General features: G+C 41.1%; 1 protein-coding gene across 1 annotated transcript; it reads right to left on the bottom strand.

Moving 5' to 3' along the window:
• Positions 1-2238: 2238 nt before the first annotated feature.
• klhl24a (kelch-like family member 24a) lies at positions 2239-21200 on the bottom strand. Its single transcript, XM_008281207.1, has 8 exons — positions 21057-21200; positions 19516-19631; positions 18581-19425; positions 16626-16810; positions 12581-12699; positions 6638-6826; positions 5711-5899; positions 2239-5592 (listed from the first exon to the last, which is right to left on the bottom strand). The coding sequence occupies exons 2-8, from the start codon at positions 19588-19590 to the stop codon at positions 5392-5394; spliced, it is 1803 nt and encodes a 600-aa protein (XP_008279429.1). The 5' UTR covers positions 19591-19631; positions 21057-21200; the 3' UTR covers positions 2239-5391.
• Positions 21201-22410: the final 1210 nt, after the last annotated feature.

The raw sequence follows: 22410 nt of genomic DNA, 5'->3' as shown, positions 1-22410 counted from the left end.
TTTATAAGGCATCACAAAATGAAGTATGACACGTTGTAAAGTAAATGCTTTGTTATGCAGACAATTAAAAAACAAACAAACAAACAAAACAGTACAATAAATGTTATCTTTCTTGGAATGAGTCGGCTTTTCATTTTGTAAAAGTTTCTTTTTCAAGGAATAGAGGACATCTTTGGTATTTTTTGAAAGCTTAACTTGGGCACTAACTTTTTCAAACCTTTACCAGCCTGCGTCTTATCCAGGGGTGTCCAATCCTGGTCCTCGAGGGCCACAATCCTGCATGTTTTAGATGTTTCCTTCCAACACACCTGATTCAAATGATCAGGATCGTTATCAGGCTTCTGCAGAGCTTGATGATGAGCTGATCCCTCGAGGACCAGGATTGGACACCCCTGGTCTTATCATAGCATAAATGATGTCTCTTGTAAGTGACTCTTCATTCCAGTCAGTTTTAAAACTGTACCCTTTGTTTTTAAATGTACTCTTTGCTCTAAAGCTATTTGGCTGTTGTGCCACAAACACCACATAGTTTTCTTCTGTTGTGTGTCAGTATATATCACTACGTTAGACAGCATGTCTTGGAGGGTCTATGCTGTTAAAAACTAGGTCAGCTACCACAGAGACATACATCCTCGTTAATTCATGCCTGCCTTCGCTGGGATCCGTGTGGGTGTGAGGTGACAGTTTGCTGCCGGTGCCAAATGTCTCAAAAAGCAAGATTAATTGATACGCTGATATGAGCTTTGATGTATAGTGTTGCCTTGTCTGCCAGTGTGCATTCCTGGTGGCCTCATATCATAAATCACAATGCACATATTTGGGGGGGGGAAGACATGGCTGGAAACCTTTCCATATTGTTGAGTGTTACTGTACTGTGCCCGTAGGAATCTATGAGAAGAATGTTTGTGGTTTTGGTGGAAACCCGAACCGTAAAATGAGAGTGTATAAATCACACGAGACAAAAACAAAAAGGCCCAACAAATGTTTTAATTAACAGCACGAGTTGCTCAATCTCACTTGAAATAATGTGGCTGGTTTTATACAGTCTCATAGTTCAACACAATGGCTCATTAATACATCATCAGCATGATTGATTGATTGATTGATTCCCTGAAGAAGTGAAAGTTTCGACAGCCACATGGAGCGGAATGCAACTAGTTAAAAAAAAAAATCCATTTGGTTTGTCGTGTTGGTTCATTGGTTTTATTTACTGTATAATGCGCAAAATCAACATCACGGTCATGTCAGGGTGCTTTACATAGTTAGGTCAGGATATAACTGGAGGGAGAGAAACCCAACAGTTCCCTGGAGAGCAAACTTGGCGACAGTGGGGAGGAAAATAAGTGGGCAGTTGTTAACTAAAAATGTGTGGCATCTTCTGTTCTACAACAGCTGTGGGCCTAGTAATTCAGCATAAATCAGCTCTTTTCTATCTTTCATGGTGAGTGTGGTGTCGAGATGAATGTGCTGATTCTTAATTGAATATATGTGAATTATTGGGCCAGATTTTTTGCGTCATATTCAACACAACAGCTGCTTTTCACTTCAGATTACTGATTTTTGTAATATTTAGCCAAAACTCAACAGCATTTAAGAATCAGAATCTTTGGCTCCGGCTTCCTTCCACAATCCTGAGTCATGTATGGGAGGTTAACCAGTCATTCTAAGTCAGGGGTGTCCAATCCTGGTCCTCGAGGGCCACAATCCTGAGTCATGTATGGGAGGTTAACCAGTCATTCTAAGTCAGGGGTGTCCAATCCTGGTCCTCGAGGGCCACAATCCTGAGTCATGTATGGGAGGTTAACCAGTCATTCTAAGTCAGGGGTGTCCAATCCTGGTCCTCGAGGGCCACAATCCTGAGTCATGTATGGGAGGTTAACCAGTCCATTCTAAGCTGACCAGAGAGAGTGAGTGTGCATGGTTGTCTATGTCTTCCCCCCATAATTTCCCTCTGGGATTAATTAAGTCAGTCTAAATCTAAGTCTAAATCTAAGCTGGGATAAGAGAATGTCTCTCTTGGAGGAGTTTTGCATTAAAAGTTGGAATGAGGATGATTCACAACACATTTTATTATTATTAAAAAAAAAAAAAAAAAAACATATATCCAGGATTATCCAGTTACAACTTGTAAAATACTGACATTTTTATTTTCACTTTATACCTTTAAAATCCAGCAAACCAATCGATATATCTGTTGACTATTCAAACCATTTCTCACTGACGAGACAGGACGCAACATTGGTACAAGAAAAACTTTATTGATGTGTCTTTTACACAAGTCAAACATTACACTTCCACATACTGCGCTTTACAAAAATCCAAAGCTTTCCCGCAGTTTGACAAAGAGGAGAAAGTGGCGTTAAAATGTCTCATCATACATACAATAATAAAGATTAATATCAAAATGATTTGATTTAATTGGCCACTCATTATTCTTCTATTAAGGCGAATAGGGCAGCAGTTAACAGGTTAAATCTCACATGCAGGCACATTTGCAATCTTTCAACATAATGAATCGAATCCACTTTGGCCTATATCACCATTCATATTCATCTCCGCTAATTAACTTTTAACAGTCACTTCTTCGGGGCTTGATTTGCGGCATGTTGGAATCAGAATATCACAGCAACACACAGTCCCACAACTCACCACAACAAACAAACGAACAAAAAAAAAACAACAAATCAGACCAGACACAAAAACAATAATCTTATCAAAAGCAAACAATAAATGAAAGCCAATAATGAAAATCAATAAATCAGCACTACAGGACAGTATTTGTGTCCCATTTTGAGTAAATACTCAGTGAAATCACAGACGCACACACACTCAGATTCTCTCTTTCTCACTATTTAACTCCTACTCTTTTGCCTTACCACTTTCTTACACCTCCACTCCTCCTGTCGGCCTCCTGACTTACTCTGAGTACGCTACGCTGCCAAGGCGCACGGCTAGGCCTCGGGATGTTTTCTTTCCAGCATGTACCACTGTTTAGGATCTGATACTGAACTCATTCAACTAAGCACATGCCTGGAGGTTGGTTTAAGCTCAAGTATCCCAACCTGTTTTTGTCATTGTGACTGACAGATGGAAGCATCGGTGCTGTTCTTACAGTTTGCTGTGTATTGCCAGAGTCTGACAAACTCACTGAGCCCCTTCATCACCTAAAATGTAAAGTCAAAGCTCTCTTTCTTGGCATTGCTGCCTCGCAGCAATCGTTGTTTTTGTTTAAATATCAGCGCATAGCAGGTAGTGGCCAACAGGAGGAGATGACAGGCCCTTTTACTGTCTCTTCTATACGTCACATGAAAGCAAAGAACATTTACTGATACAGTAAAAAAAGGAAATCATTGTCATATATTTCTACATTTAACAGGATTCTGTCAAAGTGCACAATTGGGGCTCTCAGTTACAGAAACACGATATGCAACCAAGAAAGAGATACATTTAAATACAGGTTAAACAAAGAAAACATATTAAAAATATTAAAGTTATATTCACAGCAATTTGTCTAGTCTATCAATACCAAAAGGTGACTTTTACTGACCATGAGCCACACGATCCAAAATCCTTGTCATTCAGAACTCTTAACCCCCCCTGTGTGAGGTGTAGCACTGCTACACACCACCTGAGCTGACCAGTAAACACATATACACACATACACACCTGGAGGTATCTATGGTTACCCCGAGTTACATCTTTACATGTAAGTGTACAGGTGAAAGGTGCCAGCATCAGCGTGAAGAGTTCTGTTAACAGAAGTTAGCACTTGTGCAATGCTTACACTACAGCTCTTTGATAAACTTGCTTGGCTCCAACACATCCAGACCAAGTCGTAAAAGTCACATACATACATACCAAACATGCACACCACTTATTCAGAGCAGTCTTCGAGTTTGATCTACAAAGGCCTCTCACATCTACAAAACCACCCAAAAGCCCAGAACACCAAAGAACTAACATTGATAAGAAATTAGACACACTAAAACTAAGTATAATACAATAAAAAAAAAATCCAATTATAAAAAAGTATAACTTAAAAAAATAAAATGTCAGTAATGAGTGTCGTGATAATAATTAGAACGGATCAAAGTAAAGCTTTAATGACATGTAGATGTAGAATGGAGATCAGCGAATGTGAGGTGATGACACAGGTGGAGCGGTGAAGGGGAAATGCGTATGAGAAGTGGAAGTAATTGGTGAGAGAAAAGGAAACAAAAGGACAGAGCTTACAGTGGCTATATTCCAATATTTTTGTACAGTCTCTGTTCTTTATCTCTTCTCTTCTCTTATCTCTTCCCAGCTCTTTGTTGAGGCTGAGAGCTACTCATATGTGTGACAGCTGATAGTGTGGGAGAGCAGCTGGCTGACTGTTTACCACATTTCTATCGGGTCATTTTTAGTATCAAGGAGAAGAGTTAAAAAATGGAGGACAGTACTTTCATGTTTCCAGTGCTGGGCTGTACTCTGTTGTATGAACATGTCTGCGTGGAGTGCAGGTACAATCTAACCTGGGCATTTATCTGTCACTGCTGACAGCTCACCCGCGGCTTCGTGCGAATATGATCAGCGTTGTCCTTTAGACGCTGTTTTTGTTCCTCATAGCTGTCTATGATCATTTCAACACATCACCAACCTACATTTCAGAGCTAGATTACTTAGCAGAGCAGTAAAAGCACAGTGTTGGGAAGTTACCTTTCAAACTCATGGCCTGCTTACAAATATTAAATACTGATGAAAACTGAAGGATTTTAGCCATTTCAGTTAGTATTAAATCCATAAAATGTCAATCTGCTATCATTTGCAAAGTCTGCCATCCTCTGCATTCGCCACGATCCAGTTTGAATCGATTTGGTTAAAATCTCTGTGAAAAGGTAAGTGTCCCTTTATTTAAGAATATGCCATCACACGCTCAAAGCTCAAACTGCTATTTATATTCTTAGAGAATGTTTACCTTTAGTAATTCAGCAAGTTATCGCAAATTTTCTCCAAATATCTGCAGTCTTTTTAAAAATTCTACAACATCTGACACGTTGCTTCCCAACATTTTGTGCCGTTACTACTAACACAAGGTTCCTCTACTGTGCCTATATGACTCCACAGGCTACAGACAAGTCGTTAGCATTTTAACTGCTTCCCCAAAAGGACTACAACTGTGGTACATTAAAAAAAAAAAAAAAAAAAGATTCACAGCAACACAATGTTTTTGCTACATGATGCTGTGAGGAAAGCTCACGTCTAATGTGGACTGAACTATTAAATGTGCCTGTTATAAAAATAAAGTGTACGTTTTTGTGCTGTGTTTGGGTTCCACTTGAAGAGTTAAAGTTCTTTAGTGTGTGCTCTCATGTGTGTGTGTGTGTGTGTGTGTCTCTGTGTGTGTGTTTATGGTCATTGTCTGTGGTACTTGTCATTGTAACGGTGGATGGTTACACAGCCGTGGTAGGAGATGGGTCGCGGCATGGCTGCCACTCCTGTGATGATCCCTGTTGACGGGTCGTAACACAGGATGGTGTCTGTAGCTTCACCGCTTTCCCCTCTGCCACCCAGGATGAAGATCTTACCGTTACATACTGACATGCCACAGCTCTCCTGCAAAAGAGAGAGAGAACGAATTAAAGAGTGCAGCTCCAGCATATAAAAACAGAGGATTCTTGAAGCTGAGGTCAGTTTGTTCGGGGAGCTCTCGCATCTGCATTCAATCTATCACCTGTTTGTTGAAGGTGTGAACCACATGCATCCAGTAGTCCTCAGCAGGGTCGTAGCAGAAAATGGACTTGGTGAGACCACCGCACACGTAGATCAGGTTGTTGAGTGACACTGCTGTGATGCAGCGCTTGGCAATCGGGATGTTGGCGCGTAGCAACCAGGTGTCTGTCTCTGGATCATAGCACTGGACCTGTGACACAGAGCATGATGTAGTGATGTTTTACAGTGATACAAATAGAAAGGCGTTCTCTACGTATTTTTCAAATATATGCCGAGTGGCAGGAAAATAGTTGTTGAATAGACAAAAAAATGAAATATGTGCAGCTCATTCTGTGGTTTTACAGCCTGTTCTGTGAGCTGACATATGTCTGCGTCTGTGTGGTTTTGCATACAATCCAAGCATTCTCTCTCTCACTTAACTTTAAAATAGCCTCCTTCCAAACAGTTTGGTCACTGACTACGCCTAATGTGCACAGAATCTCACTCCAACCGATGGGGACCTTGGGGGATCTACGTAATAACGACTCAGGAGATAAGTGGCTCCAAGGAACTGAGACCAGTATGCCAATTAGGCCATGCATAGTTAGGTACAAACAATCAGCAATGCAGTTCGCCAGCTCTTCCACGGAAGGGAAAAGCTGAATAAATAGCAGTTGAGATTCCTGTGAAAGCCACGATCTTCCTGTTTACTATCATTTTACCCTCATTTTTTTGGACATGCTTTTTGTTATCAACACAAACAAGAAACTTCAGCTTGTAATTTTGAGTTACGCTTAGACAACACACTGACTTTAAACTGAATTTTGCATATGTCTGGCGTGTTTAGGGTATAATCAATGGAAACTGGTTATCTAAGACAAAAAGAACTTAAGCTGTCATCACTATGTGCTTGAGTGTGGGGGTACAGCAGCACACATCTGTTTCCTACCTTGTCTGAACAGGTTTCGTCGTCAGGGCCTCCTCCGATGACAAAGAGCTTGCCTGCACAGCTAGCCACGGCTGGAGAGCTGACCGCCTCTTTCATGGGAGCCACCTCTGTCCAGCGGTTGGAGAAGGAATCGTAGCACTCCACGCTGCTCAGGCGGCTCTGGCCATCATAGCCACCTACAGCATAGACCTGAGGACAGACACACAGACAGATATGGATCAGATGAGGACCGGAGATTCAATTATCACCTTTTTATAAATGCCACACCAACAACAAAAGCAAACAAAATCATTATGAACTATATTAAAGACATGTGTGTTTAAGATGACTGGTTTCTGAATATGAACAACAGTTTGTACGTCAACACTTAGAGAACCAGTTTATCAGGTGCAGAAAAAACATGACGCAATGCCTTTAAAAACAACCACGATTAATCCTGCCCTTGTTGCTCTTATATCCGTAAACACTGCACCGGACCCCTGCAGGCACAAAGTGCATCTTCTAACCTTGAGCATTACTTACTGTCAGTAGCAGCCAAACAATACCCTGAGTCACTGTTTTCTCCTGACATTCCTCGGTAAATGTCTCGGGGGGGTTCTAGTAACCGACTACAACAACACAATGTTTTTGCAGTTATTTAACAAAAAAACGGAAGGAAAAAAAAGTTTGTAACAGTTTGGATTTCCACATTGGCTGATAAACGCTATCATATGTCACTGCTGGTTGAGGAAGTCTGCACCACTAACAATGAATACACATAAATCTGACTTCATGCTAATGCAACACAAGCTGGAGCATTGTGCATTGTGTTATCAAATGTCTTGTGGTTACATACACTACATTCCTGGAGTTATAAAAAAAAGTGGCAACATGAACAGAAACTGGGAAGGTGAGGCGTAAAGAATAGAAAGGAATCAAAGTTTTTACCGAAAGGTGGTGGAAGGTATAGATTTATTTTTCTATCCTTCTGTTTTGACGATAACATTCATGACAAAGAGCTCACGTGTCAATGATACAAACACAGAGCAGCATTGCTGGTTACGAGCAAAACACAACTCGTCAACAGGCCGGTCTTATGCAACAGAAACCCCTTCAGGCTGTTCCTGTCTCTCCGCAAAGTCGGAAACACAAATAAGTGCACAGGACAGAGAGAGAGAGAAAAAAGAAGAAACAAAGAAAGATGGAGGGAAAGAGAGGGAACGGAGAGCTGATAGGGCGCACGGATATTTGCATTCAACACCTGAGTAACGCTGGACGACATGACCGCCTTTTTCAACTGAAAACCTGATGATCCGTACTCTTGTAAACAGCTGATTTCCAAAGTAGTGTTTTCTTTGTGTGCTTTATTTTCAGTGACAACAACACACAATCTATCCCCCATTTGGTGGAGGGCAGCTGCCACACTGTCATTTACAGAACACAACTGCAGTCACGTAATCAGCTGAAAACTGTTGATTGTAAAACTCTATTTTGATACAGCTGATTGCAATCTTTAAATAAGGGTTGTTTGTTGCTACAGATGACAGATTCAAAAGAAATGTGGTGCTGAGCGATAAAGCTAATCAAGCTCAAAGAGAAGTTAATTTTTCTCTAATGGCCTTAAAGAGGATGGTCCACCCATTTATTTCACTTCTTCCAAGTAATTTTAAAAATGACAAATTCTGGCTAACTAAAGCTGCCTAAACAAATCTGAAAAACTACCAACAGTGAGGTCCATGGATTGTCCATAGTAATAGGGACAACAGATGTAAATGAGAAAACACGGGATGAGTTTTATAATTTGGGTGAACTGACCCTTTAACAGCCCGCTGAGGATATCCAGACACTAGCCTGTTTGAAGAAGCTAGCGGTGGGGAATGGGGGCGTAACACTGGATCAGTCTTTTCTTTTCCTCCTCGCCACTCCGCACTCACTCGTTAAGACACTCCATATTGTTTCGATACACCACGAAAGTGTGACTATATCAATATTGCCACATTTCACATGAACCCGATGATGGTAGCACATACGTAATACCGACCAGAGGCACGCGGTAATCGCATAAATACTAAGCCAAACATAATTCATCAGTCGCCGCAGACACACTCGCTGGCCCCCGAACAAGCACGTGCACGGCTAATTTTATGACCATGTTTAAGTTGACGATGGTTGAATGATTAACTGCTTTCCTTTACATTCGGGAAGGTGTGAAGACTGTGACAGAAACAGAGAGTGAGTGACTAAGTAGGTGGAAAACAACATAGGAGAATAGAGGGAACGAGAGAGAGAGAGAGACACATTATGATAGCTGAGAACAGCCGTCACTAAGTGCAGCCATAACAGGGAACGGAAAACAAGTGGTGACCTATTTTAGCTTATACTCGGTAGAAACAAGACCAGCCCAACAGGACATCACAGACTATAAGACGGTGACAAGTCCTTCATCCTGCTGAGAATTACCTTCACAGGTTTAGACTTAAAGTTACAGCTCGTAGTAAATTAGGCAGTGTATGGTCTGCACAAGTTTAGTAAGACAAGAACTGGTGTGCTTATGTGTGCAAATAAACATGCTTTTTCCACTGAACATGCAAAATTATTGGAGTACTTCCTCCTAAGTGCAAAATCTTCATATTGCAGCATGAACTTGCTCATGTGCTCATTACACAAGCTTGTTTACAACACCCAGCCTAGCTACTTCATCGTTCCAACTCTAGCATCAGTGCAGTTCAAGAAAAGTGGAGATTACAGACTGAATGAGGAAATGACTGGGTATAAACGCGCAAGGAGGCTGAACTAAATTCTGGGGAAAGACGACAGTAGAGATACTGCATGTTATCGAAGATCAAAGGCCAAATACAATCTGGAATATACCAAGAAGCGCCCACCAGCACGACCCTTCCTGACACGATAAAAGAATTCTGAGGAAAAATCAAAAGCAAGTACTGTCATCTGACTCTCAGTTCTTACGAGTCTGCAAAGAAATGGCATGAAGAAGAAAATAGGAGACGGGGAGGGAAATGAGAAGCCCTCCTGGGATTTACCATCTCCAAGGTGTTTTTCAAAAAGGATAAACTGTGTGTGTTTATGAGCGGACATTAAAAACACACATTTGCCTTTTTGATTCTTTTAGTGTATGTTGTGTTACACCTGGCCAGTTTAATGCCAAAGTTGCATGAGTTCATATAGAAGTACAGTACAGAGCAACAAACCATTTTTGCATGCGAGTGTCCAATCATTAGACCATCGTTTACCACCTATAGTTAAGTTAAATTGCAGCCATATCAGTGAACTTGTTTTCACCATACCATGGCACATGACTGGAGTTAATTACTGACTTTTATAGCCACAGTGTGACCACACAGCTCATTACCTCATTGTTGTGGAAGACCAGAATGTAGATCAAATGCACACATGGATGTATGTTGTGGTAAGGCAATTACGTATTTTGGGTTTTGTCTGGAAATCACAAACAGTCCAATACAGACTGGCTTAAAGCTTATATACATAAAAGAAAAAATGAGGAAAGGATGTTTGCACCGTTGCTGCAAATGTCAAGAATTCCTTGAGTCTCGTAAAAAAAAGTAAATAACGTTTGGCATCAGGTCAAAGCTTAATAAGAACACTTGTCCATTTGTACACATGGTGGTTAAAGTACACACAGCTGTTTGTAAGTGCTGTGTTAGCCTCAGCCATGTGTGTTTATGTTGTGAATGCTTTAGTCAAGGCAGTCAATAGCTGTTCTTCTTTATGCAACGCTAATAACAAATAACTACAGTTTAGCAGCTTTTCATGGGGTAAAAATGCCATTGCATTGCAAGTGGTCAACATCTGTTTTGCATATAGATGGTCTTTACAATCACATATGGTATAAATGCAAATACTGTGCTATGAAGAAAAACTTGACTATCTAGTTTGGAAGCATTTAAAAACACAATGAGTAACCATGATCCATGTTTCTAGCCTGTAAAACAAATGCTTTACAGTTGACAAATATAGTTATTTAAACCAATTATAGAGTTTCCTTTCTAACAGAATGAGTTCAGAATTCCACCGTACTATAAACTGCACATATTTAAGTGTGCTGAAATGTGCTGACATATGCACACCAGTGTGTGTTTACACACTCATCAGGAGCTCTTGTAGCTATGTATGGCAAGTCCAGGCTGAGCAGAGGCACACGAAGCACGATACAGGCAAGTGGACTGAGCTAGTCTTTAACTTGGACGAGTGAGGTGCTGGCCCACATCCAGTAAACTCCCACTGCCCTCAAACAAGAATTTCCACCTGCCCTCTACGAAAGAGTGTAAATAGCAACAGCTCAGCAACAGAGTAAAGCAGTGATGGAGGATTACTGATCAGCTTACATGCAGACATCAGCTTCACTCAAATTTCACAACCAAACTGGTGCCAGACCCAACACTTGACATATACAGTAGTATATACAGTGTACAGGAGACTACGAACAGAGAGATATTACATATGATAGAAAAAGTTAAGGATATGTAACAGAATGTCCATAACTTTTACAACAGATTTAAAATATAGAAGGAAATTTGTAGGAATAACTACAAGCGACAGCTGATTCTTTTCTATGTGCAGGGTATGTAATGGGTAAATCAGGTACACTGTTGCTGTATCTGGACACTTATTTATTTGCCACTTTTAAGAAGTCAAACTTCCTTCTCTCTGTTAAACCGGTTACTATGCATCTATGATATACGAGATAAGCTGGCACCAGTTGTTCACGAACCTTGAAGCAACACACGGATATGTTACACAAACAGACACACACAGACAAAAATGCCATTCTTTGTCACAAAGCACCTTCACAGACGAACAGAGAAGAACTCTTAGAGCACAAAGCAGGTTAAAGTCTGATGTGACTGGAACAGGTATTAGAGTGTCCTCCTTTCTTCCACCGATTAATGAATCAGGTTGAAGCCTAGATACTTAAAGGGGACCTATTATGCTTAATTCCAGCTCTATATTTTTATTCTCTGACTTTACAAGAGTAGCTTTGCATGACTCACAGTTTATCCTTATCTCATATTACCTGCTATTAGCCCTCCAGATAAGGTTCAGTGTAAAACAAGTAATATCAGCTCCAGGCTCTTTAAGGTCCCCATCCCTATAAGCCAACTGTCATCTGATTGTCTAACTTCCGGAAGCTTGCCCAATTGGGACTAACTTTGAATATCACATAGTTGTATACTGGAGTGCACTAAATGCCTCAAGCAGATTGTTTTGCAAGAAGGTGTATAACTGTAGTTTGGCTTCGAGGGTGTGTTGCGCCTTATAAGGACATCCGTGACGAGATGATGTCAGCAAGTCGCAAAGGTAGAAAAAAAAAAAACTAGTGGAAACCCAGTATTCAGTCTGAAGCCTGGGTTTCTTTTTCTCTCACTCGGATTACTTTTACACACGTTTCCGTCATCAGTTGAAACGTCAACCATGCTTAACATGAACAACTGACTAACATTATATGACAGAAAATAAGGAAAAGAATATGGCTCCTCTTCTATAATGTCAATCATCCCTTAGTATGCAAAGCCTTTGGTATGCTTAAAAACAAATCCCTTCAAGCCTGCAGGGGAAAAAAAACAGTATGCGTAAGAGTGGAATGAGACCCCTGATTGTAAAGCTGTCAAAAAGCTCAGAGGAACATTCTAATACCCTTCCTGCTCAGGATTCAACAGAAATTCTTTAATTTGTAAATGTCCAACTCTTGTGTTTGTGATTGGCCTCAGATAAGTTGATAAATACCTGAGAAAATAGTAAAGACAGTGCTGTGAATCATTTTCTCAGTAAAAATGGTACCACTGGAGCATGAAACACTCGTGTGGTGTTGCTGTTGGTTCTATCAGTGGGGAAAATGAGATGCTGAAATACAATCGATTCATACATTGGAGGCATCTGTGGTGTGGTCTGAAGGAATCACGATATTGATTCATAATTCCTCCTTACCTTGCCCAGTAGGACGCCCATCTTGTGTCTCCAGCGGCCTTTGTTAAGAGAAGCCACTCTGATCCACAGGTTGAGCTGGGAGTTGTACATCCACACATCCCTGCTGTTGATACGACCACCTAAAAAACACAGAAGGACTCGCATTTCAGGTGCTGTAAACAATACTGTTATTCTGGGTTTGAGGAGAAGAGTCAAAAGGGTTAATATAGACCTTTATTAACATTTTGTAAGTTGATGAAACATAAAAGAGTTTTAATAAGTTCCTGAATAACCATAAGCTGTTCTTGGCAAATGTCCAGCTTTGCTTTGTGTGTTTATGTCAAAGAAATGTGTTATCTTCCAACTAAACCAGAATTGTAAGTCTTATCTGACTTTGACCCTAACTGGGTCTCGAGTTCACCTAGCAAATAAAAAGGAGTCCTTACATTAGAGGCAGTCAAACATCCAGCACGTGCACTGTTTAAATATGTACACGCACACACATATAATATCATGTTTCAATTTGTATGCACAGGGGGGGATGAGTAACCGTCAGTTTTATAAGTGGTTTGAGAAACACTGTGACCCAGACACAGGCCCTGACGTGCACATATCTCTCTCAATAAGCCCTGTGCTACGCAAACGTTTTTAATACAGCATACATGATGAAATGTAGGTTAAGTGAAAAAAAATAGTCTCCCATAGTCTGATCTATCGCCACAGCGCTGTCGGCTGCATCCATTATTATTCTGCTATGGGGGGGTGAGGTGTTCTGGCTTGTTTATATTCCTAATACCAACCACAATCTCTTTGGGAAGCTGAACTCTGTACACAGTGACAGTACCCCTGTAAAATAGCAAGTCAGAGTGTTTGGTGGAACATTTGGTGAGGTGTTGTCATTAAAAAGGATCCTTCATCAGCAGAAGAGAAGACACTGCAAAAACATGATGTTACAAAAGACACACTTTGCTAATTGGTGTCCTGGAGGTTGTTTCCAGTAATGAAGGAGATTTGGAAAATATATACACAGTCGACATCCAGTGAGTCAGACTACTGAACAAAGCGGTTTAATTGTGAAGTTGAAAATACAACACTATCCAACATTAATGAGAAAAATTAGGGGAATTTAGTGGTGAACAGGTTATCACTGTTTTGCAGTTAGAATCGGAAACAGTTATCTGCTGGCTTTTATCCTGCAGCAAGAAGTGCGATGACTTGGAGCATAGGTGCAGCATGGATACCGACGTGATTGGAGCACATAAACAGAAAGGTCAGTGACAATCTGTGTTATTTCACACCAGGACTTAAATTGATCACATGTTGGTGACATCAACGAATAAAATACAGATTCTGAAAATGAACACTTCAGCCTTCATATCACACATCTACCTATAAAACTCCTTCAGAGAAGAAGAGTTCTTAACAGCAGAGATTAATAATAATCTGCTGAAACTAACATCAAACATTTCTCAATCCATTCTGTTTTGTTGTGGTAGTGTCTGCAATGTTCTGTTGGGTGTTTTCTTTGTACAGCACCCAAAGGGGTGGCAATATGGAGTAATGATAAAAGCGTAACCTGCCTGTGTAAACACAAGTGTCTAGGCTTTGTTCAGCTATCACATCCAAACAAAGCAAGAGTTTTAACTGGCTGGCAGACAGACTGAACAGGTGGGTACAGATAATAGGCATGTATTTGATCGTAGCAAAAAAATACATAAAAAAAAATCACCTTCTTACAGGGTTATCTGATTAAACAGCCAAAGCTCATACACGTCTACTTCTTCTGTTTTTCGTTGAAGTGTAATACAGGTTAATTAATGTTCTGTCACTTTGAATTACACTGCAGCACAGACAAAAGGGGACGAGACAAGCAAGTTCTGCTCAATAATCTGCTGGATAGTCAAAGAGCCAGACAGTCTGCTGCCCTTGAGGCTTCTGCAGTTAAAAAAAGTGGCATGACGAAAACATGTTGACGGAGGATGTACCACTTCAAAGAGAGACCTGTGAATCTACAAAGCTAGTTATAAATGAACTACTTCCTTGAGAAAAAGGCCTTTTCACAAAAAAACGTAAGTTGGTCGAGTCTTCCAGGTGAAGATGGGAAGGACTGCTGCTAATCACTGTTTTTAAGGAACAAGAATACGTGACTTTGGGAGGTCCCACCATGATTTGTGTGACAGCTCTCTGAAAGTTACGCATTGCTTACGTTTATTTGCATTTTTACTGCTAATAGTAATGACCTTGCTCACCGTGTCAAAGAATTCCAGCATGTGAAAAGACAACTTGTGACTATGACATGCGACTTTCTGTAACGCACTGATGCTCACTAGCTGATAATACATCATCCAAGCGGCTGACTGCGATGTTATTGATGTATAAAGTCAGCGGCGGCCAGACTTCCTGTCCCAAGACAGAGAGACCAAAGATGTTTTGTGTAGCCAGCTGAGTCAAATCCTATTTAAGACCCCGGCTAACTGCAGCTGCGCTAGAGACTGGAGGCCCTGTAAGGTATTCGCACCAGTTTCCAGTGAAGAGAGGTGTGGACAGAGCGAGACAGAATGGAGGTGCAGGAATGTAATGGAGATAAAAATAAACTCAAGAAAAGGGGATTAAATGTGTCAAGAAACACACATATGAAAAACAAAGATGGAAAATGGAGCAACAAAGATCGTGATATGCGATTAAGCAGTGGCACATATGTTTGTGTGAGACAGAGAGACGTGGGGGAGGGGTATGTTGACTTTTCTGGCAGCGCTTGAGGATAGATTGATAGCACACACGTGAGGACTTGGCACAGTGAGGGAACACTGCACACTCTCTGCTGAAGGGGAGAAAACTTTCTTTTTTTTTTTCTCTATATCTCCATTTTTTTTTTCTTCCCCCCCGTGCCCTATATCATTCAACTGCTGTTTTTGTCCGTTTAGGTTGTGCAGCGTGCCTGAACATGAGCAGTCCTAGGAGGCGCATCAGATCTCCTGTCATTGCTTTTTCTTGGAAATTTCACAGAAAAAAAAAAAACCCTGTTAACCTTTACGTTCCCAATCCAACAACCTCACAGAAGGGCATCTTGCACACAGTATAAATACAAAATGATTTTTGTCTTTGGCAACTACCTTCACTCTGACCTCATTGGTTAAAATGAATGAGGTAATACGAAAGTCTTGTTTAATCCAGGTCTTTTTTTTTTTTTTAAACTAAAAGAGGCTTACTCCACACTTGGCCCAGGCTCAATTTTCAAAAAAAAAAATCCAGCAGTATTGCCAGGAGGCCCCAAGAGCTACTAAACGTCAAGGTTCTGATTTATTTTAAAAGTTTTCACAACACTACATAAGACCGTAGTCTGAAATTAAACCGTGTCGTTAGATGAATGCATAGTGGCGATGGGAGGAAGTTGCTGAACCAAGGGAAGGTGGTGACCTGGATGACTGGCCAATGAAAAAAAAGAGAAGGACCGAGCTGGCCAATGAAGGCGTCCCTTAGTACTGAGACTGGAGAGTGCATCCAGATGTGGCTCATATTTTCCTTCAACTCAAACAGGCTGAGGCTGTAAAAATAACACTGGGAAAACAGCCACAACGGCTTTTCCTGCCACTCCACTCAGAGATTAAATGGCAAGTCAAGTACAGATTGACTGTGTCCCCTCAAACTTTACTTGTGGCTTTTTGTTTTGGGGAATGAAAAGTCCTACAATAATTAAGGTAACCAGAACATATTGAGTCAAAACACAGAAAAAAATGTACATAAGAATATTAACAACACTGGCTTAAAATCAATTACTTGAAAACATTCCTGATTTTGTAATGCCAAAATGACATTGACAACACTGACGATGACGTTCTTGAAAAAGAAAAAAAAAATAGCGATCAAATTCTACATGGTTAAAATATAAGACACTATATGTTAAGGAAATTCTGGCTGAAGCTCGGATAGATGTAGTTGTATTTGGCATTTATTTCAACATCTGCTAAGTTGTCTAATTGGAAACCTTATCTTCCAAAGTTTACACATACTTATGTTAATTTCAAGCCGTGCTTTTGAACTTGCGGCAAATCCAGCAGGATCTTACCTGACACCAGAATGTCATTGCGGAGGGCGCAGACAGCATACTCTGACTTGGTGAACTCAGGTAGTTTGGCCAGTGATTTCCATTCTCCTGTGACTGGATCGTAGCATTCGGTGTAGGGCAGGTTGAAGCCTCCCACCCGCTCACAGCCACCCACCACGACAATTACCTCTGAGTAACCAGTCGACCTGTACAGAAGGAAGCAACGAAGTTCAGACAGAGGGAGAGACATGGAAATTAGAGGTGAAGGGGTAGAATAACAACACAGCTGAAGCAAGCATAAAAACACAAACACGAGGAAGAACTCAAATCAAACGGCACCTTAAGGAAGGAACAGATGATAGACATGGTGTCTAAGATACCGTGTATGTGTGTAGGCCTATACAAAGGGCATGCATACATATAAACATGCACATGTCAACACTTGGAGGAATTTATAATTACAGAAGGTAGAATTTAGTGACAGGACCAGAAAATAGTGGTGGTTTCCGCAGCAATAGCTTCATTCATCTTCAAGACAAAGTTCCGTTTACAACGACGGCATCAGTCTAGGGTACAACAAAAACATACTTGGGGCAATACTTCAGCTGAATTTCCATGATCACAAAGCTTTCCTCTTTGGCTGCTCAAAACATGCCGTAGATATGACCACATTTCCTATGGGAGATCTAATTAACAACAGCTTCTTTTCTTATTGTGCTTTTCTGACAAACCGATGCCAGATATTCTTTTTTGTATATCTAGGCAAGTATGTGTCTTTGCATGTCTGTTTACTTGGCATGTGGTGGATTGTACAGGTACAGGTAGGGGTTTAGGGTTGTTTCAAGGACTTGTACACATTTATGAGACAGTCTAGCCCAGGAGCGGTTAAACCTCATTTGTGTGTGTGTGTGTGCATGTGATCAATTATATTCTAGAAGCTTCCCAAGGGAGGAGAAGCCCTGGTGTAGATACAGAAGGGGAGAATCAGGCATCTGTTTTGAGCAGGAGAGGATTTGGCCCTGAGGGCAAACGAAGCCGGCAGTGCGGGGACCGACTGCATGATTGGCTTGCTGATGTGAACAGATCTGCCTCGATACTGACAATACACCTGAAGCACACGTCACACAGCCTTAGTAGCTGACAACTGGCACTTTAACCCTTACAGCAGGTCTAACAACAGAAGCAGCTGCACTGTTGTTTGTTGTACAGCAGTCTACCATACAGTCCATTTAGGATCTCATTCATAAGGTTTCTTTCAGCACCAGTCTCTGTCCTTTATTAGAGATTACATTCTAACAACAGGAAACATCAAACAAATAGCCCCCCCCAAAAAAACATCACAAACAAAAGACTATTAAAAAAATATAGGTATAAGGTGAACAGGTGTGGACACTTGGATCCCAAACACCTCAGTGAGGTGAGTTACACTGCTGGTATGATAACAAGACTCAACATTTCATGATTGCCATTTCTTGCATCACATCATTTTTTTCTTGTCAGCCAACCAGTCTATGTACGAACATGCCCTGCTTCCCCCATTATCATTTCCATTTCAAAATAGGCCTACAAAACAAAGCTCGGTCAATGACACACTTGTCTGTTCAGTACAATAACACTCCCTGTCTCTCTCACGCTCACATGCACAGACAACAACAACACTGCCAGGAGCACCAAGTTCAAGCACAAGTTGTAACCTCTGGCTATATAATGTGCATAAAAAAATTGACAAAGTGATGAAAAAAAAAGGGTTTTCCTATATTAAACTGATCCCTGTCATCACTGTGGATTAATGTTTTAACCCAACAACACAGTCGGAAAAGATTAAACAAAATCTGTTTTTTAATTGGAAAAATCAGTCATGTATGAGTCATGAGACTGTCACGCAGCATTTACTGTCAGTTAACAAGTCAAACTACCTCCACAGGTTATCATATCTACGTTATTTGTCATACCCAGGAAGGTAGCATTTTACTTACCTACGTGGACGAGTTCTGGGTGACATCATCTCATTCCCCAGCACGTGGTAGCGTCTGGCCTCGTGGAGAAGGTGGTAGCACTCTGGAGCGTTCTGGATGAGCTGGTCTCCCTCCACGGTCTGGACAAAGTAGTTGGGGTGCAAAAGGGGCAAGCGAACATGGTGCAGGAGAGCTTTCAGCATGGGCCTCCGGTGCTCCACACTGTGGTACACCCATCGCATCACTGCCTCAAACACCACCTCCTCCTTACCGATGGACACCTCATCACTGTTAATGTACTCTTCAAGCTCTTCTTGGTGCAGGTCAAGGAACTCTTCATGCTGAGCCACCTCTGAGAAGTTGGCCAGGGCATAACTACGGCAGCGGCTGGCAAGCTGCTTCAGAGAATGTGCTTCTGCGAAGCGCTGGATGCCCAGGCAGTTGCATGGATCCAGTTGGTCCTCTAGGAACTTTGCACAGGCATCACGCAGCGTGGTGATCTGGAAGAGGCTGGAGGTTTCAAAGAGGAACTGGACATTCTCAGTGGTGATCTTGGCACGGCCGGTGTAAACATAGGTGAGGAAGGAGTCCATCGCCTCAGCTAGGATGCCATTGATCTCAACCAGCATCTCACGACTTTCGCGGTGATCATTGCAGAACATGGCTCTGAAGTAGGAGGAGCAGGCAGAGAGCACAGCGCGGTGGCAGGGGAACTCACGACCCTGCACGCTGATGACCACATCGGTGAAAAGGCGGCAGTCACGAAACTCATTGAATACCTGCAGGATGCCCTCTGAGTGTGAGGAGCCAGAGCAGAAGTCCAAGACATCCTGGCTGCCCACAGTTTTGGATTCAACCTCAAACACCTTAGGAGAAGACATCATGTATAAAAATGTATGAAATTTTGTGAATTTAGACACAAGCTTTGAGATAGAATACATGAAAACTGACTGCACCTTGCGTTTGACAGCGGGGGAGTCTCTGATCCCAGAGTCCTCCCTGTTCAGCCTTCTTCCTAAAATCAACACCATGGCTTCCACCTTCAGCGTAGACCTCCTCTAAACTTTAGGACCTGTGGACAGTAAAGAGGAAGTACAGTACTATCACCAAAAATGTATCCATGATATATCACTACACACTATTACAAGAGCAGCCTATTAGATGTGCTGGTGGGGGATAGGCAGGGAATGGTCATGAATGCACAAATAGCAACCTAATTGGATCACTATTGTACAAATTGAGAACATTCAACAGTGGAAAACAAAGCACTCACAGAGCAGAGCCACAAAAGCATGTGTAAAGAACGAGGAGAAAACACGTGAGCCTCACAAACAAACTACTTAAGCCCATGGGGTAGAGATAAACCGTCTTACATCACAGTTCAAGAAAAAAGACGTTTCAAGGGATGAATTCTAAACTTTGCATGACACTTCCTGGAGCCAGCTTGTTATTCATGTGCAACAGTTGTGCCCTGCAGCACAATGGACTGCACGAGGTGGAAGATGACAAAGAGACACAGGCGGGAGGAAGGTTGAGCAACGGTTGGAAGGCCAACCTACATGTCAGTCAGGTTTGTTTCGAAAGAGAGTGGGGGCAGGGATGCTATCAGACACTACATAATGATACAACAAGTGCAAAGTCAGTGCTACTGATAACCTTGAGTTATATTTACTGTTTTTGTTACACCTGCAGTCGTTTGACGTGTCTCTTTAAGAAAAAAACATCATAAAAAAATAAATCAATGTTCCCCACTGAGACTGTGTTTATCTACAGTTTCAAACTTTTTCAAGCTATTTAATTAAAAAAACAAAAACAAACATGAAATCTTTACTGTATGCTGTTGCTTATAATTAGCAGCATGTCTGGCCTTTGCTCTTATGAGGTCATTTATCTGCTGTTATTTTTAACTCAACAGGCTATTCACGTGTGTTCTTTGTCAGCAGCATTGAAGTCATGTAAATTAGAGGACAGGTTTCTCCAGAGAGGTCTGACGCAGATTTACTTTGTGACTAAAAGGTGCTGAGGAGTAAACAAAGATATTATAAACAATAAACATCAAATGGAATACAATACTTTTGATCTAACTGTCTGAGGGTTTGCTGTTGCACAAACTAAAAAAAGTGAATTTTAAATTGAAATGAGACAACAATACACCTATCATGTGTGTTATCTTAAAAAAAAAATAAAAAAAAGCATGATTAATTGTTGAAATATTATTTTTACTTAATGTATGCATTAATTAGAGACTTTAGGCTAGAAATGTGTTTTAATATATGGCTCGATAACACAGAAAACTAAGTTATGTGCTTCGGTTTGGTTAATTAGACAAAGGAGACTTGCCTCGTGTCGACCGTTAACCGTTAAATACACTTAAATAAAAGTAGGTCGGCTGTTTTTTTAAACCTCATTATCTTAAGACAAATTCAAACCTAAAAACAAGCAATACACCAGATTCAGGCAGTTAAACATGTCTTCAGCTACAGACACACACTGTTACCTTATGCAGAAGTTTCCAGATGAAGCTTCCTCTTCTGTTTCAAGTGGAGGAAAAACAAACAACAGAAAAAAAAAAAAGTATGGAGGACAAAATTATGTGTCCTGAACAACTTTAGCAGTACCTTTTTTTGACAATATCTACCCTCGAAAGGTTATGAAACATTAAGTGGGCTGAAATACAGCCGGGACATTTTGGCTTTCGGTGATGACAAAAACAAAGACTTCCAACTAGCTAACTGTAAACACAGAACCCATATATACTTGTCAGAGGAAAAAAAAAAAAAATCCATCCCACTGCGCCCACTCGGCTGGTGCTGCTGGTGCATCCTGGGTAATGGAGTTCTGTTTATGAAGTGGCGCTAAAGTTGGCTCCGTGAGGAAACAACATTTCCCACGTCCCCGTGGTTCTCCACGTGGCTTCCCTTTGTTTGCAAACAAACGCAACTTTCGGAGGAGAAAAAGTTCAAAACAAGATGTGACAGCGGTCGAGGAAAACACGGAAAGTTAATAGAAGTTATTACGCCTTATTTCTATAGACGTACAGAGCGTAGTTAGTAACGCATTACCAGCATTATATAGTGGACAAACGTCATTAAATATACATTATGATACTTAAAAAACAAAAAAACGCAGCCTTGGGGAAGCGTATTTACATAGTTCTACAGACAAATATACAATGAAATACATTCATTCAAAGGGTTTTGACTTGAAAAACATCTGGATGTAATGTGACCCTTTGTACACGTGAGAACAGGATGAAGCAGAATGTCACAATTTTTTTTTTCAGGTGAGAAGGAAGGAGGAGCCTAATTCGAACAAAGGATGTCACAACTTCCTCACCATGTTGCAAAATATTTCTAGGAGCTCCCAACTGGGTTCCTTGAAAGGGGGCCCCCCGATGTTTTCAGTGCCCAACAGCATTTTGAACCATGTGTTACTAGTACTGGCAAGAAACTCGGCCTGTACACATATTTCTTTACATATGAGTCAACAAACGGGTTGCAAATTAAAGAAAAATCTGGTTGATCCTGGTTGACGCTGTGGGGGACATTTTGCTGACACGGTTTGGTTCTACTTGCCCCAGTTAGAGGGAACCTTTAGAGAGTGATCGCCCTGACATGATGAAACATATAACTTTCATGATCTATTCCAGGATGACAATGCTACAGCCTTCACATTCACCAGATCCCAACCTAATTGTGAGATTTCGGTCCGTGTTAAGACAGCGTTCTTCACTGCTGTCATCAAAACACCAAATGAGGTAATATCTTTTGGTAGAACTCCAGTGTTGTTTCAGAGACTTGTAGAATCAATGCCAAAGTGCACTGACGTTGTTCTGGTGGCACGTGGAACTG

Source organism: Stegastes partitus, unplaced genomic scaffold (assembly GCF_000690725.1).
Source record: "Stegastes partitus isolate 25-593 unplaced genomic scaffold, Stegastes_partitus-1.0.2 Scaffold226, whole genome shotgun sequence".
NCBI lineage: Eukaryota > Metazoa > Chordata > Actinopteri > Pomacentridae > Stegastes > Stegastes partitus.
The sequence above is the reverse complement of the archived record's forward strand: the minus strand, read 5'-3'. Positions and strand labels throughout refer to the sequence as shown.

What these genes read in the sequence shown, in the direction of transcription:
- klhl24a (XM_008281207.1), bottom strand. Translation starts at nt 19,590, where the DNA reads ATGGTGTTGATTTTAGGAAGAAGGCTGAACAGGGAGGACTCTGGGATC. An exon ending in CCCAGAACTCGTCCACGTAG is followed by an intron (nt 16,811 to 18,580) that starts GTAAGTAAAATG and finishes CCTTCTGTACAG; the next exon opens with GTCGACTGGTTACTCAGAGG. An exon ending in TTCACACCTTCAACAAACAG is followed by an intron (nt 5,593 to 5,710) that starts GTGATAGATTGA and finishes TCTCTTTTGCAG; the next exon opens with GAGAGCTGTGGCATGTCAGT.